Raw genomic sequence first — 17,750 nt, forward strand, 5'->3', positions numbered from 1 at the left:
ACACAGGTCGGAAGCGCTCGAAGATGGCCAAGATTTTAGAGCAGGCAGAACCAAAATCGACCGAAGTAACCGACTACATTCTCCATCCTTGGCCAACCTTGGCCAACTTTCAGAGAGTGTAGTGCAGGCATTAGGATTGAAAATTTTGCCCCATTTTTTCTTATTTTTCTGAACTTTCCTCTTACATAATATTACCCTCATAAGCATTTTAACTTATTTACTTGAAATACAAGTTTCAATAATCAGAGTGATATTATGAAAGTCTAACGAATAAGAGAATGTAGTTCAGGTATTACACATTAAGACTTAAGTGTGTGAGTGGACGGTGCACGAGGTGTGCACCGGTGTGCGAACTTGCCAGAGCTACCACGAGAAGAGTGTCCGTTGCACCAGTGTTACCAGAGTGGTAAAAAAAGGTAATTTCGGAAATTTTATAAAACCAGGACAATCTCGATAAAACCGGGACAGATGTGCGAAACCGGGACGTATGGTAAACTTACATATATACACAGATTGAGCCACTGCAGTAGTATTTTTATTTAGTTTATAATAGTTCACGCTTGTTATTGAAATATATGCGAGTGAACGGTGGATCATCGGCCGTTGTCTTCCCGCCGAGGTCCACCAAAATAAGTGCTGTTCTCCGCCGCCGTGGTGTCGATGTTGCTAGAGTGCTAAGTTTTGCCCATAGACAATGAATTAATAAATAAATATATAAAAAAAACCCCCCCCCACAAGTTTAAATAACATTTTAAAGTGCCGGTCTCTGGATATAACTATCTATAAAGGTAGGTATATTTTTATTGCAATAATTTTTAATTTTAATATATTTTTTATTATAAACAATCCCCAATGCAGAGAAACTTTTTTACAGCATAGATAAAGATAAGCATTGTTAAAATTTTACTGGTTATCATTTGAACGGATTTAAAAAGCCAAATGTGAGAGAATAGTTAAAAAATATTTGACACATATCCAGTAAAAAACGAATGATTGATCATGAATATGTAGACGAAAGTAACAAAATAAAATTTTAAAAACAAAAGCTATGGTCTTTAAGTGTTTTCTTTACAAAATTTCGGAATTAATAGCCTTAGGCCCTCCGCACACAGAGCAATTGTTTTGCAACTTGAGTTGCAAATTCGTTGCATATTAGTCACACACACAACCAGTTTGCAATCAAATTAAAACCTCACACTGCACACGAGCGCAACTGATTCTGGATTATTTTGAGCAAAGTTCTCTATAAGTTTGTAGTCACAATTCACAAAGCTGTTTTCGCAAAATGTCAAGTAGTAGTTCAGATGAAGAAGACTTAATTGGCTATTATAGCAGGGAATATTGGTGTCATCCCTATATACAGTGAAATATCAAGTCAAATCTGTTTGTAACAGCAGAACAACTGAATCAAAGACAAAAAGTTCATAGCATTCGACAATCGACAATCTACGACTTGGCTGCTTCACTCATTTCTTGAACTTTTTGTGAAGACACGTGCAACCATGCAACGCAACTGTTCTGTGACGGAAAAAAGATCGCATGCAACCAGTTGCTGACTGATTTGAAATCGGTTTGGTTTTAGTCGCTCGTGTGCGGACACACACTCCGTACACAGGCGTGGTCACCAAATAGTTGCATGCGCAACTGGTTGCAAAACAGTTGCTCCATGTGCGGAGGGCCTTAAAAGTATGATGCAATGCATAAAAATTACTTTTTATGATAGGTAACAGGGTCCATGGTATAAATAAAAACCTGATATAATTACTATATGAAATTTATTACGAATAGAATAATGAACAAATTAATTCCAGCTGATCCAATTTCTATTAAAACACGCCGTTGTATTTATTCATTACAATTTCCACAAAATAAAATGTTCCACTAAAAATTGTATGAAATTACAAAACAATATTGAAACTTAAAAACTAAAAAAAAATCCTCCACCAATAAAAAAAAATCCTCCACCAATAAAAAAAATCCAATTACATGGATATTAAAATATAAAATTATTAAAAAAACTTTTTAAGTAAAAGCAAAAAAAAATATAAAATAAAATATTGAAAAATATGTATGTGCATTGCATATCAAACTGATAATATGAATTAGTACTACTGGACCCAATGAATGGTGTTCTAAATTATTTTTGCAAAATTACATAACAAAAAAATTAAATGTATATACAAACTAATGGTTTGAAAATTAAAACAATATTTGATAACTTCGAATTTAAACAGTTTTGATGTTTAAATGATTACAAAATGTGAATCTTTATCGACATAATATGGTATAAAGAACAATAGATTAAAAAAATGATTTGTGATTGGCTGATTTTTTACGAGATGACATATTTACAGCAATTTTAAGATTACAGAAATAAAATATTTTTTCATAGATGTTCTCAGAAATGTGATAAAAAATGAAGTTCATATAATCAGAATCAATGCTGTGGTGATGATTAATATCTGCGCTTTCCGGCACTGGTATATTTTGAAGTTTTGAGAAGGATGGCGTTGCTCTCCGGAATTCTACCACCTAAACGCGACAATGGACAGTATGTACTGAAAAACAAAATATAAAGTATTATTCACAAATACATATTGAAAAATTCAATAATATTTTGTTACAAAAATACACTTTTTACATAAGATTCTCTACAATTCATAAAACATATCGTCAGTTTGGAAGATCAACACCATTCGATATATCATTTGGTGAATATCTTCATATTATATACATAAGAAAAAATATGGTACGCTCAAAAAGTACTAACTAACAAGTACCAAAAATACTTCCACACATGGGAAATGAGAATAATAAAGATTTGTGGCAACCATCCAGTGAAACGCTAATTATTAGCATTGGAACTCTTCACCCTCTTAAGAAAATTCATTAATTTTGTGTTATAGTTTCTTCCAAGCCAACAAATTTAATGAGATAAATAGAATATGAATGTAAAAATGTATAAATGATATAGCTTACATTGTATGAGCATAATCTCCAGTAGCTTTGCAATTGGTGCAAACGTAGTTCCTTAGCACTGGACATGTCACAGCCCCGGTTGAGGATTTTAAAGAGTGAGAAGTGTATTTCTCATTACTCTCATCGTTCCTCTTGCAAAACCCACACGACCTTGTGCTTAATTTATTTTTATCATCTTTTTGATTCAAATTTTGAACCGAATTCTGAAAACATCAAATAATTATTTTGAAATTAATACGTTCGTGAATTGAATGAACATATTTTTTTCTTACCTTGCCATCACATTTGTAAAATTGACTGACGTTTTCCATTCTTAGATTCAGATCTAAACATAATAAGTTGTAACTTAAACCAGCAACAGTCAGAGGGACTGGTGTGTCTGGAGGCTGGTAATCGTCCAGTATGGGCAATTCGTTAATTTGAAGAAAAAATTTGCTCTTCGCTGCTGGAATAAAATGAAGTTATTGAAATGTTCGTCTTTGATGTTTTTCGACATTAATGTACAAATAAACAAATATATTTTTATATAGTGATGTTGAGGTTCCTACAATGGCCCATTAAGACAAATTTAATGCTTTTTATTCTAATCTTATACGACCTAGATTGAAAGCCACTGATAAAATAATGGTTAACTTATGTACAAGTCAAAACATTTGATAATTTTTTTTATTTAATTTCTTGTAATTTAAAAGACCCGTCGGTTGGTAGTTTTAAGATGACTTTGGCGCATGCGTCAAATTGCTTCATTATTTGCGTGTTCGCATGCGTGCGAGAAAGTGAAACTCCCCACAAAAACAAAAGTTTTTTTAAAAATCTACAAATTATAGTTGCGGCCCGTGAATTTGAATACGTTGACACCCCCTAAGTCATCATAAAAATGAAAAACCCTTGTTCTTTGCGGCGTAAAACCATCCGCCGAAATCAGCTATTAAAAAAAGAACAACATACGTAATACAAAACACCTCTATATTTCATATCGAAAGGTAGAATATAACAAAACCATCAAATATGCCAATTGACGTGCTTTAAGAGATACAAGTAATTCGTCAACCATGGACTTGGTTTTTTGCGGCGTAAAACCATCCGCCGAAAACGCACTTTTTGAAGAAAAAAAGGTCATGGAATCTAGTGCGCAATACAAATCCGCATGTATTACTGAAAGGTAAAATATATATAATAATCTAACAAAAATCTAGACATCTTGTTGAAATGAACCTTATACTTCGGAGTAAGACCGTTGAGTTAACCAATTTAATATAAAAATGAACTAATTAAAAGACTATAAAAAAACCTATACTGCACGGCGATGGAAAAATACCCTCATGTAATTTTATTGGTTATGTTGTAATATCGAAGAACAATCAATGAAAATTAAATGAATGAATTTTAATTCAATGAATGTAATTCATGAAATAAATTCATTTAGTACCGATACTACGCGGCGCTCGATTTATAGATCACCTCCGGTTAAAATCACGATATAAATTAGGCTTATCGATGTAAATAATCAATTAGATAAATAAATAATGTATTAATAGTTAACTTACATTTTCCGTATAGATGCATAGCGACGATCTCGAAATCAACCTGCTAAGCCGAGGGATCAACCTTCACTAATGGTCAAACGAGGGAATTTTCTGGTAGCACACAAAAACGTAAACCATCGACACACGAGCCATATTCCCAAATCTGTAACAGCGGATTAATCCAATTAGTTAATCAAAAACTTAAGTAGAAATACAAAGCTTAACTTAACTTTAAATAAAAAAGGAAAGTTAATCTACAAAGTACAAAAATAATGCTGATATGTAGTTGTAATATTTAGGTGTAGTTATTGAAAGTAAATTATTTGTTATATATCATAATAATAATGTAATAAGTTAAATAAAAAATATGTTAAGTATAGATAATAAAAATATATTACCATAACACAATGGTGTTCGTTCATTTAATCTATTGTGCTACAATTTTATTTTTAAATACAAAAGTTCTATACAAAAAAAAATATTAAACAGGGAACTAGTTTGAGAGATATCTGCGTTAAAATAAATACTTTGTTCCATAAAAGGAATTGTTTGTGCATTAATGTAAGGTAAATCTTCGGATTTTTTTTCAGAAATAGATTCATTGCAGCAAGTTACTCATATGGTGTTCACTATTCTGACCAATGCACGCTCGTATCTAATCTGTCCAACAGTAATGAACAAACAATTCGTTTTATGGAACAATTAACAATTCATTTAAAATATCCTAAAACAAAATAAGAAATATCCGTAATCCTTAGTTAGATTTTCGAAACTTTTTATGGCTCATTTAGGGGTATATCCATTTTGTTTTTAAGTGTTTATCTAGCCAATAAATCGTCAGCTTTTGTGGTGAAAATATGTATCAAAAGTTTAATGATAAATCGTCCACAGTTCAGTTTTAATAAAAAAATCTATATTATTGTATATCATCCATAAGGCGTATGGTAAAAGTTCCATAGACTAAGAGTCTCCAATTATTGAGTCGTCTTTATGATATGCTGCGATCGAGAACTTCTTTCAACTATCAAACAAAGAAAGATGGAGTACCTTGGACACATCATCCGAAGTCCGAAATATGAGCTATTTCGTTTAAAAAAAATGGATCGAAAGAAAGAAGTTTTTTGGTTGCGAAACAAATACCTATGTAAGATGGCAACCGAAGAAGTCTGGACAAAATCTGGAATCAGACATGCCACCAGAAAAAGAAGATCTATTCGATTATCGACAAAACAAATTACACAATATGTCGGTTATAACTAATCATCAGTTCAAAGACATTTCTTTAAAATGGCAAAATTATTTCAATATATAAGATTAAGTACAAAAATATCTACTCTTCTCGAATGTTTAAAAGTACTGCAGACATAACCAGTGAATATTTGGTAGTTAAATATATTAGAAAAAACCAAAAACCGCTACTGATCGAAAATATGAGTCTAACGTACATTGGACATTCAATCTGTACTGTTTTAGATTTTTTAGAAGAGTTTGATGGGAGTAAAATATTTTTTCCGGGGCAAATGGGATCACTAGGTTCATCATTGGTAGCGAAAAATGTCTCCAGAGAGCCAAATGATCTGAAGGTGATTTTTATTTATAATCGGCTGATTATAAAACTGCTCATGATTTATTATCATTCATGAGATGGAAAATCACGTAGGTTCAAATTTAATCAGTTTGGGATGCAGTTATTATAAAATTAATAAACTGAATACAAAATATAAAGAAAATTGTGGGAAAATCTTGGACTGACTCTGAAATAGTATATATGCGCCATAATTAAGAAAAAATAGATTACATGACTCAACGAGCAAATAAAGCTAATAGAAGTGATCAAAATAGTTTGCCACGATAAATTAGACCACGAACTCGTTGAATCGTTGATTAAATCTATGCTTTTCCGTGTTTAGGAGTATTGAAAGCTAAATGGGGTGCAGCCAAATAATTCAATTGTATATAATTACTGTTTATTAGTAGTAATATAAGATTTGTACAAAAAATACATGATGTTTAAGAACTTGAAATTAATTTAAAAAAATTAATTACTGACTAAATTTTTCTGTTTTAATATATATTTTAATTTGTTTATTCATTATAAGATGTATAATATTTTAATAAACATTTATTATATAGCTGATATATATCAGTTTTACACTAAACAAATTTTAGCTTAACATACATAAACAGAAAATAAAAAAAACTTAATATTGTAATTTATTTCTTAATACACAAAGGTGTTTCTTTATTGCATTTAGGAAGCCCGCTACATTTTTATTTTTGCGGATTGTCCTAGGAATATTAATACACAAATTCACATCTCCTTACACTATTCCACTGGCTGTACTCGTTTTTTTATACCTAACAATCCTTAAATTGTCTCTATTTCTAGTATTAAATCTATGTACAACTATATTTAACTTATATATAAATACTAAAACATTCATCTACAATAATTTCGGGAACATTTAACCATTCCAATTTATCAATCATACTTCTACAACTAGTAAATCTATTTTTATTAAAAACTACTCTCATTGCTCTATTTTGTAATTCATGCAATATTGTTTTATTTAATTTATTAAACATATCCAATACTAAAACCGATTTGACCTATGGGATTCATATTTAAGCTACAGTCAAAAATTCCAACTTAGATAATTCAGTGATTACACTCAAAAGTCCTTCGTTGAATCACAAATGCCTTTGAGTACATAAAAAACGAAAGACTTTCTTTCATAATTTTAATATTGTGATGTATAATATTATAGGAGGCTTTACTCTTACGCAAACCAGTCCGTTAAAGAACTACTGACCAATTATGATAGATGAAGACTACGAAGATGCGAACCTGATGATCTAGCAAAAAGATTTAATATTGGGTTATTTGGTTTCACGACTATTTTTATTCAATGCAGCAATAGAATTGACGGATTGTAAATAGAAAATCAATAATAAACAATGTATAAGATATGTTTATCTATCAAATATGATAATTATATTGCAATAAATTTGACATTATTTTATGGATATTATTGACAGCTCCGTTGTGTCTATTTATATTAAAAAAAGTTCCATTCCAAATTATTTACACATCTGTTCACAGAAAAAATAAACTCAGAAATATCGGATTAAACACACAAATTGGTTGACAAATGTTTATATATTTTACACATGGTGTTTCTAGAAATTAGCCACCAGATTCATCAAACAAACCGACCGCATGTTTTTACAAAACTGCTCTATTTCATCCTAAATAATCAGAGCCTACTCGAATTTCAATAGACACCGCTGAAAGGTCACAAAAGAAGACTTTCTTTAATAAAAAAATCTATGTATCATAGTAAACATAATATATTATATTTTTTACAAATGTAATATGAATATTATTAAAACTTGAACGTTTGATTGTATTACTTTATTGTTATGCGATATTGCACATTTAGTTAAACCAATGGTTTGCGATTTGCGTAAGTGCACGTGCACAATGCTTTGATTTATTTATCCGTTTTAAGAAATCCTTGAAAATTTCGTCAACGGCTTTACGCCTCTCAAATGTAGATGACATAAATGAGCATTGCTAGTACTCAATTAATTAGTTTTTCGTAAATTTATATCACAATGATTATACTATTATTATTTTTCTACATGTAAAACTTATGTGAACGCTATTAAAACTTCACTTTATATCTTATCAAATATAGCCACATAAATTAATTAATATATCTTTTTAATGTATATAATAATGGTATAATTATTGCTTCAAATAATAAGTATTTCCTTGATTCGTCGATAATCATTGAAACCATGTCAGTCTAAAACAGCATAGTAATTTACTTTTAAAATATTATGTCTAGGAAATTAAAAATTTAATAGTAAATTTAAATTTAATTGTTTAGTGGAATGGTTGTTATTAAAATATTGTATGTTTCATTAGTTGCAAGCAAATTAGAATACATGTATTGTCCTAACTCTTTGATGATGTGAGAATTCATTATCAATTTTACGTTATTTGTATCTAAATCAATCTGCGATTTAGTTCAATATATTCTAAAAACATAATATGAAGCATGATTCACAAATATTGATACATTCAATAGAATTTTGTTATCAAAATATATTTATGAATTTTAAAATATTATTTTTTGAGATTTTTTATATAAAATACCTAGTTAATGTGACTATTTCAATCGTATTGCTGATTTTTTTATATTTATTTATTTATTAAAATTATGATCGGTTAACCTTATGCGTCATGATTGCCAAAAGTATAAAATATATTTATATTTTAAAATACACACACAATTGCAGAACCTACACAAATCACTTCAACAGGTGTGCAATGTCCCACACGAATTGAATCAAAACCCCATATGTGCACGAGAAAATGTCAATATATTAATGCACAGCATTGAGCAGACGAATGGTCTATGCCAGTGAAGATTTGGTAGGTACTATAGTTCTAGACTTTACAGGCAAGAATAGTGGATGCGATCGAGAATTATCTTCTGGAGCCCACATTTGGAACTGCTCGAGTACCAAAGTGTTGTCTACGATGCCTTTGAGCAATTTCTAGAAATGTTTAATTAAATAAACACTTATCGTATCCCAGCGCTCCCAAAATAAAAGCACTGGGAAACAAGAACAGATAATACTTCGTATTCCTTCAAGTATTAATTAAATATCGAAGGAATTGACGCCGTACTTTTTCCAGCTTTAATTCATTACATTGACTCATTACGTCTAGAATCCAAATAATAAAGCTAGTTTCTAGTATGCTGTGGACTAGAGCATCATAAATAGCGCGCAATACTAAAGTATTCCTGAGGTAGCGAGCATTTTTAATGATCTGCTGTGAGTTTCTACTATGTGCTGGCTAAATTTCCAACGTTCTTCGAAAGTCACACATAAATCCTTAGTAAAGGAAGACCTGTCTAGAATATATCCTTCAAATATTTCAATTGGTTATAGCAAGTCCACTTCCATAAATAATTGAAATCCTCCTGCAGGTCGAGGAAATCAGAAATCGACTGCACTTTCTTGAAAATTTGGAAGTCATCTGCATATAATAAAAAAAATTGAATGATGCACTGCTGTTTCTATGTCATTAATGAATAATTGAAACAGCAATGGACCCAAGTTGGATCCTTGAGTTACTCCTATAGAGTTCTTATATCTTTCTGAAAAATAGTTTTATACTTGACGAACTAATTGGTCAAGTAATTTGAGAATAGGTTTATGAGACCTTCTGAAAACCCGAAATTAGATCATTTTTTCACAAGTAAAGCATGATTACCTTTATCGAATGCCTTTTTAAAATCTGTGTACAGGCGGCCTTCGACTTTCGCACAATTCGCTATTTCTCACATTTAAAAAAAAAACATTTTTTTTAAATTAAATTTAAAAAAAAAAAAAAAAAAGTCATCATGTATCAATGACCAACAACATCAAAAAGATGTGCCTCGGAGAACCTATATCTTAAGTAGGGCGATCTATAAAACATAGCATGTTATAAAATACTATATGAAGAAAAGAAAAAGAATAGTGGAAAACTGTTAACTCTTGATAACTTTTCAAAGGAAACACCCGTAAACCCCACTTAAACATGTCTCTAAACATATTATATTTACTTGATAAATAAATATTTTAAAATACACACAATTTCAATTATTTTTACTTCTCTCTACTTTCGAACATTCAACAACCAGGAACCAATTATGTGCGAAAGTCGAGGGCCGTCTGTATATAACATCCATTTGTACACCAGAGTCCATGATCTTGAAACAAATTAAAAAATCCATAAGATTAGTGACAGTGGATCGAGATTGAAAATGTATTTATGCATCTGCACCTGCAATGACTAAAAATGTATTTATGCAATACAATTTCAAATAATTTTACAGGTGCTGAAAACAACGCTATTAGCCAGATTTTATGTATGACATGCAAATGAAAGTTTATCACAAAATTAATAATATATTAAGTCTAAATTGCTGGTTTATAACCATGTTTTAGTTAACAAGCATAAATTAAAGAGATATAACAAAACAAGTAATAATAAAATAAGGAAAATACAAAAACCTCTTACAAAGTAACATTGTTGATGAATCCTGTGGTTGAGAAGGTTTTGATGTGGGTTGAAGCCTTCAATGGAAGTCAGCGACTCTTCCTGGCTTAAAGTGTATTGCGGAAGGTTTTAAGGAGCTTGAGGTTTTTAAATAAATCTCTCAAAACCTTTAGCTTCCATGTTTATTAATGAACTTTATAAACGCGCCATAAAATAATTTGATATCTCTGTGATCTACCCCAGACCAGTTGAAGATCGATATTATCGGTGTACTGACCATTTAGTACAAAAGGTATTTGATAAATTCTCTTAGAACAAATGGTTCTCTACTATTTATGTTTTTTTTCCGTGTAAAAAACAACATTCAGATGATTTTTTTAAACAAATAATTTTTCGATGCAACAGAATTGGCCTCTGAAATCAGTTTTAACACTTCGAATAAACATCGCGTGAGATCAAAAAATTGGCAAATTAATTATTAGTGTCATAATGAGCATTTTATAGATCAAAATAAAAATTATATATCGAGTTTTTTTGTGTAATGGAAACGCAATAAGCTCGCTGAAATTCAATTTTTCCAAAATCAGTCATCATAATAAATATTTTGAATGTTTTTATAATACATATAACTTAAGGGAAATGATTAAGACGGTGGTATTTTAATCATTGCAAGGTCTTAAAATTTTTTTATATAAATGCAATAGACCTTTCAGATGCACAATAATATAAAAAAAATATGTCCCCCAGTAAAAGCATTAAAATTTATTACAGCATTAAATTTTGTCCCGAATATTAACGTTGCCCTTAGAAATTTATTAAATTTGTTTTTAACGGCAAATAAAAATTGCGCACATGAAAATTCCACAGAGAAAAAATTCTGAACATAGGTGATTGTTTGATTGTCAAGTATATTTTACTTTTAATTCCAACTGCCTAATATTTTTCTTTATTTTTAAGTAAAAAACTGTGTAATTATAGGAACGTAAGTGTATCATACCAATATAAATTACTAATCCAATTGAAAATATTTTTAAAACATTGTATCTTTAAATTTAAATCATATTAAAACATGTTACATAAACAGACATTTTTTTTGTATATATTTACGTATTCTTAAATATGCATACATATATGTTTATTGATCACCTATGATTAGAATTTTTGTTTTTTTAAATTTTTGCTGTGCGCAATTTTCGTTGGCTTAATAATCACCGAACCTTATCTAACATGAATTATGTGATAAATTATCTTTTAAAGAACTCATACAAGAATTTTCAGAGAAAAAAGTGAGACGAAAATTTTTTGATTAAAAACATTTTTTTCACATTTTACTGTCAATTGTGTTTTTTTAAAACCATTTTTTTAAATACAGTTTAATTATTGTTATTTTTTAAATAGATATTGTATATTTTTGTTATTAGTTTCAAATTTTTTTCAATTTATTTTGCGTTTTTATTATTTTATAATGTTTTTTTTAAAATATTACTTTTTATGCTTTTTAAAAATTAAATCTTTGAAAGCAATAATAGTATGTAAAGGACGGCAAAAATAATTTTGGCAGCTTGTCAGAGCTTGCATAATTTATTTATGCATATTAAATCTGGTAATTGTTTTCGTACAAAGTTTGAGAAGCTAATCATTGTGTTCCCGGCCGAAATTCCAGGCAGACGAAAAAGAGTAAAACAAAAGTTGGGTACGAACCCAAGGTCAATCGTACTTGTGCTTGTTATTTGCGCCATGTATTTTGTCAAATTATTATTATTGAAGTCAAATTTTGTGCAAATGAGAAATTCGCGTTACACTGCTTCAATATTTTCATGAACTTACTTCTCTTTTTAATGATTTTTTAATACGAGATTGCATATTAAAAGGTACAATATTATTACTATTGAATTGGGGGATTCTTTCTACGCTTTTAGTATATATGGTTAAATTTCATCGTCTGACATAGTTAGATGATGTACATCAAATACATCAGCGTATTTTGAAATATTGTGGTTCAAAAAATTGATGAATAAGTGCGAAACTCTTCATGCGTCGCCAATTAAGTACTTCCCGCTGTCATTCCGCACCCTTATAGCCTGCGTAGCTCCAAGATTGCCAGCTATTTCATCCCCCACAATATAAATATGTCGTTTATCAAGAAATATTGAACCAGTTTTCGTTGGAAAGTTTGTTAGTGATGTTTGCAAATAAGATAAATCAAAGTAAATTCTAAATGAATTATTATGGCGTGGCGGCCAAGTGCCACCTCTTAAACACAGCTGGGCAACAAGATAATTGCATCCTTCCTAAAATATGGCTACATTCATTTGCGAGTTGGATGAACTCGTATAGACGTATCTAATACATTTTTGTATTTTATCAATCATGAGAGAAGTTTTGGCCTCGCAGAAGTTCTAAATTAAGGATTATGTTTCAAGATTGCTACAGAATAGGACGCGACTCAAAGTAAAACGCGTTCCTTATAACAAAGCCGAGCACCTCAAAAAACTTGGCACAAATATTATTGTAATGTAGTTTCCATTTCCTATCGAACGTAATTCCGAGGTCTTTGGTCTGAATCTCTATAGCCAGTTAATTTTTACTTAGACAATAAGAAAACTCCACTGGCAATACAGATCTGGAAAAAGACACGACATGGCATTAGCCGATGCTGAAATGTAGACGGAAGTCAGCAGACCATCTCAGCAAAGAATCTATCATATATCAGTCTGTAAAGATGATTAAGAAATCGTTTGGATGCTTTTGAAGTCATCGGCATACAAATAAAAGTTAAGTTACTATTGGCTATGTCTATTTCATTTATAAATAATATAAAATAGAATGGTCTCAGGTTGAAACCCTTCGGAACTCCAGAACAGGATGTTATTTAAAGAGAATGACGGGGGGCATTTGCCTCCCCCTTGATCTTGGCCAGAAAAATACTACGAATATTAATAAAATTGAAATAATAAAAAAAACGACCTGACTGGGCAACTTTTACCCCCCCCCCCTCCCAAAAAAGCTGAAATGACCAACCATGATTAAAAACCAGAAATTCAAGGGTTATTCGTCAAATAAAATCTTAAGAATACAGTTTCGAATCTACCCCAAAATTATTTTTCAAAATATGTAATTTTAGTAAAATCATATCGGAATACATTTTCACCGGTAGCTATATATTTTTTTACAATTAACATATTTTTTTTCTGATAAGTGCTAGCAAAATTATATGATTTCAACTTTTCCATACCTAGTAATATATACATTTACATACTTATCATTATTTATATACATGTAATGTGTAAATTCCCCCTCCCCCCCACTTTGAATTTGACCAGATAATTGCATGTCAATTACTGTAATAATATGAATTTGAATGAAATCAAAATTATCACTGACTGCCAACTTTCGCCCTCCCCCCTTCCCCATAAAAATATGAAATAACGTTCTTGATTTTAAACCAGAAATTTTCAGGTTATCGCTCTAAGTAAATCAAAAAAACAGATTCTAATCTAGCATGAAAATATTTTTAAAATGTCATTTCAGTGAAATTATATCGGAATACATTTTCACCGGTAGATATATATTTTTAACAGTAACAATATAATTTATCTGGCAGGTGCTAGCAAAATTATATAATTTCAACTTTTTTATAAGTAGTAATACATTTACATACTTATCATTATTTATTTTCATGTAATGTTACAGTGAATGTTTATGTTTCAGTAAAGTTGTATTTTCACTAATAAAGACCAAATACATTTTTACCAGTAGATATACTACCGAATATTTTATTTAACTGATTGGAGCTAGTAAAATTATATGCAGCTCTAAAATGTCTTTGAAACTCAGTTTGACAGCTGCGAAACGTCTCTTTTCTGTTCAAACCCAAACCTAACCTAATGAAAGTTCTAAAACGTATTAGTTTTAGAACTTTCATTAGGTCAAGTTCAAAATATTTCTCTCAGGGCAAAATAATCGGAAAAAAAAGTACAGATAAATGGCGCATTTCACATATTGCTCCACAGTTTATCTGCATTTCGATATTACACTATGTTTTAAAAATGCTGTTCTTACTGATTTACTACTAATTGTTGATATGATAGAATTGGTCAAAGTGTATTCAAACCGAATTTTGGTCAATAAGAGGGCGCAAAAACAATTATCACTTCTCAGAAGTCAAAAATTCACGTCAAAAGCAATAAAATCGTGTCGGCGCCGTCGCAGTGGGAACGCTCGTTCCAAGCGTTCCCACTGCGACAGCGGCGGCACAATTTTATTGCTTTTGACGTGGATTTTTGACTTCTGAGAAGGGATATTTTTTTGCGCTCTCCTATTGGTTTAGATGTGCCTTATTCGAGTCTCACGTATTTTAAGCCGTAATATTGTTATAAAAAATCTTTTTATGAACGATAATAAAGCGTTCTTACTATGACGGCACGATTGTATTGGTTTTGACGTGGATTCTAAGCAGGAATGATATTTAGGGGGGAGGGGGAATTTTGGACAGAAAAATGAACGTCATTTTATGAAATACTGTGACTCTTAATTAAATTAAAATAATAAAAAACGATCACTGCCTGACCCCCCCCCCTCCTCTCCCCATTGAAAAGGCTGAAATGACGTCCCTGCTTCAGAAGGGTTTTTCAGAATCAAAGGATCCTTTGACAGCACTCCTCCAAATAGCTTTATTAGGTTTTTATAAAAAAACTAGGTTTACCCTTTGTAGTCGTTTTTTTAATAAGTGTTGCCGTAAGTCCAAGCTATCTTGAATGAATATATTTAATTCATTTTATTTTAATACATGTAAGATATTCTCTATGAGCCGAAAATAGCTTATTTAAAAAAAATCAATACCAGATATGTACGACCTAGCTTGATTTTTTATAGTTCACTACTACCATATAGTTTAGAAATAATTACTTCCATAATAATAATAGAAAGAAAACACCAAATCACGCTTCGAACAGGTGTACACAAGCGTGTACGGTGGGTGGTAGTGGATTAATTAATCATCACGATACTCATTCGTGAGATCAATCAGAATTATAATTATATAATAATCACTAATCTCCCAGACACGATAGAAATTCAAAAACACCAAAGTCCGTATGGAATTCGAACCCAGGTCTTTCAGGTCAATAGTCGGAGATTTTTACCACTCGTCAAAAATGTAATAAAAAAAAAAGAAAAAAATATTTTTTGTATATTATATCTTTCTAGGTGTATATTATGCGAAATAAATTTTATTTTGGCAGAATTGACTTTATAGGTTTGGCGACGGGATGGTGACGGGTGGCAATTAGACACAGATTGAGCCGCTGCAGTAGTGTTTTTATTGACGATTAAAGTTGTTTACATTTGAATGGGGCACGAGCCCGCGACGCGCGCCCGAACAGGCCGAGGGTTGCCATACGAGAGAATAACCGTTACGCCAGTGTTACCCAAGTGCCGCCAATTTTTGGCCATAACAAAATCTAAATTTAAATGTAAATAGGCCCTAACATAGGTTTAATTATTATTCATAATATAAATAATATTGTATTAATTTAATTTTTTAAATTGAATGGAATTCAAGAAATGTACATAAAAAAACTCAGGTTTGAGGAGGTTTAAAAATGTCGACTCCACCTCAACAAAGGAGTCCAAAGGGTTATAATAAATGTCCAGGCGTTATAGACGTGGTAGCTGCCAGTAAAAAACAGATGTCCAATACTTGTGGACAAAGGACTCGAAAGGGTTAATAGTTTTCGCAGCAAAACTCCACAAAAAACTTGTCAAAGGCTTTTTCTAAATCTACTTGAACTTCCGTATCAAAAGATTAATACACCAATATCGAGATGGATAAAAAGTTGGTGAATGTGGAATATGTGGTACAAAAACCATGATGTCGATGCGACAAGATTTGCTGGCAGTGATTGTAAATATATTTGTAAAGAATAATTTCAAAGCAGAGAGCACTATTTCAATATTTGATATACAACTATTTTATGAATTTGGTTGACTTTTGTACATTTCCACAGATAAATGATTTCCACAGGATGACGATGAAATTTCCACAGAATGACGATGTTTTGAGAGATTAACACTAGATTTACGAAACCCGTCAATTAGACGTATTTAACTTTTTAAATTGAAAAATCCAAAAAAAAATAAAAAAAATCTGCATTAACGTATGTTGGTTATTATTGATACAATGATATACAAATATATCACTATCCTTTTTTGTTATCGGACTTTTAATTTTGCGGAAATGTGGTGTAAAAATAGGCATATACCTATTTTTACGGAAACCCGTCAAATTGACGGATTATGAAAGGACCCATTGTTCTTCCTCTGCTTGCCCTAATTTTGAGCAGCGAGGCACGTGCTATATGTATTACATCATCAGTATTACGGAAATTCTAGACTTGACTGAGATAGGCCAAGATCTTATAACATCTTTGATTTAGCAGCCATCAATGCATGGATTTTCTATAAAGAGGTTACTGGAGAAAATATATCTAGAAAAAAAATTATTTTTCAATTGGCTGAAGAACTAGCAAATGACCACAAAGATATACCTGCTACTAGTTCAAGTTCACCGTCCGTAAATTCCAATATACGGAAGTCTTGCAAAAAAAAATAGGTCTAATAATATTTGTGATAAGTGTAATAAGTATGTTTGTGGAAAATGTACACTCAAAATGAATATTATATGTAAGAAATGTAAGAAATGAATAAGAATACATTTTTTTTGTAAAGAATGAATAAAAATACATTGTTTTAATATAAAATTAACTAGTTTCATTACAGCAAACGTAATTTTAATATATACGTCAAAATGACGGGTTTCAGTAAAAAATGCATACATTTAATGTCAGTAAATCTAGTGTTTTAAGCAGGGCTGTGGAGTCGTTTAAAAAAAACACGACTCCGACTCCGACTCCGATTCCGATATTTACCAATAACACGACTCCACTCCGACTCCGACTCCAACTCCGACTCCGACTCAAAAAAGTTTAATTTTATCAGGTATTTTTGACGTTCTTCTACGCGTTTTATGTTCATACACTATACACATTTATCATTACGCAATTAAAATTTCATAAATTTCATAATTTAAAAAAATGCATTTTATATAAAAAATGTTCGGGGTCGCTCATTTTTCACGACTCCGACTCCGACTCCAACTCCGGCCAAAACACCACGACTCC

At 30.9% G+C, this 17,750-nt stretch overlaps 1 protein-coding gene across 2 annotated transcripts; it reads right to left on the reverse strand.

The window, feature by feature from the left end:
• Positions 1–1,758: 1,758 nt before the first annotated feature.
• LOC148225962 (uncharacterized) lies at positions 1,759–17,614 on the reverse strand. Of its 2 annotated transcripts, none has more exons than XM_088203515.1 (5): positions 17,499–17,614; positions 4,527–4,668; positions 3,252–3,421; positions 2,980–3,182; positions 1,759–2,558 (listed from the first exon to the last, which is right to left on the reverse strand). In XM_088203515.1, the coding sequence occupies exons 2-5, from the start codon at positions 4,543–4,545 to the stop codon at positions 2,456–2,458; spliced, it is 495 nt and encodes a 164-aa protein (XP_088059641.1). In that variant the 5' UTR covers positions 4,546–4,668; positions 17,499–17,614; the 3' UTR covers positions 1,759–2,455. The 2 variants fall into 2 exon arrangements, with proteins under 2 accessions (XP_088059641.1, XP_088059640.1); XM_088203514.1 differs by having other exon boundaries at positions 3,252–3,424.
• Between the last annotated feature and the right edge of the window lie 136 nt (positions 17,615–17,750).

Source organism: Plectrocnemia conspersa, unplaced genomic scaffold (assembly GCF_051122295.1).
Source record: "Plectrocnemia conspersa isolate PC_06_02 unplaced genomic scaffold, ASM5112229v1 ptg000014l, whole genome shotgun sequence".
NCBI classification, from domain to species: Eukaryota; Metazoa; Arthropoda; class Insecta; order Trichoptera; family Polycentropodidae; genus Plectrocnemia; species Plectrocnemia conspersa.

What these genes read in the sequence shown, in the direction of transcription:
- LOC148225962 (XM_088203514.1), bottom strand. An exon ending in TTTACAAATGTGATGGCAAG is followed by an intron (nt 3,183 to 3,251) that starts GTAAGAAAAAAA and finishes TGATGTTTTCAG; the next exon opens with AATTCGGTTCAAAATTTGAA. An exon ending in GGAGATTATGCTCATACAAT is followed by an intron (nt 2,559 to 2,979) that starts GTAAGCTATATC and finishes TTTGTTTTTCAG; the next exon opens with TACATACTGTCCATTGTCGC.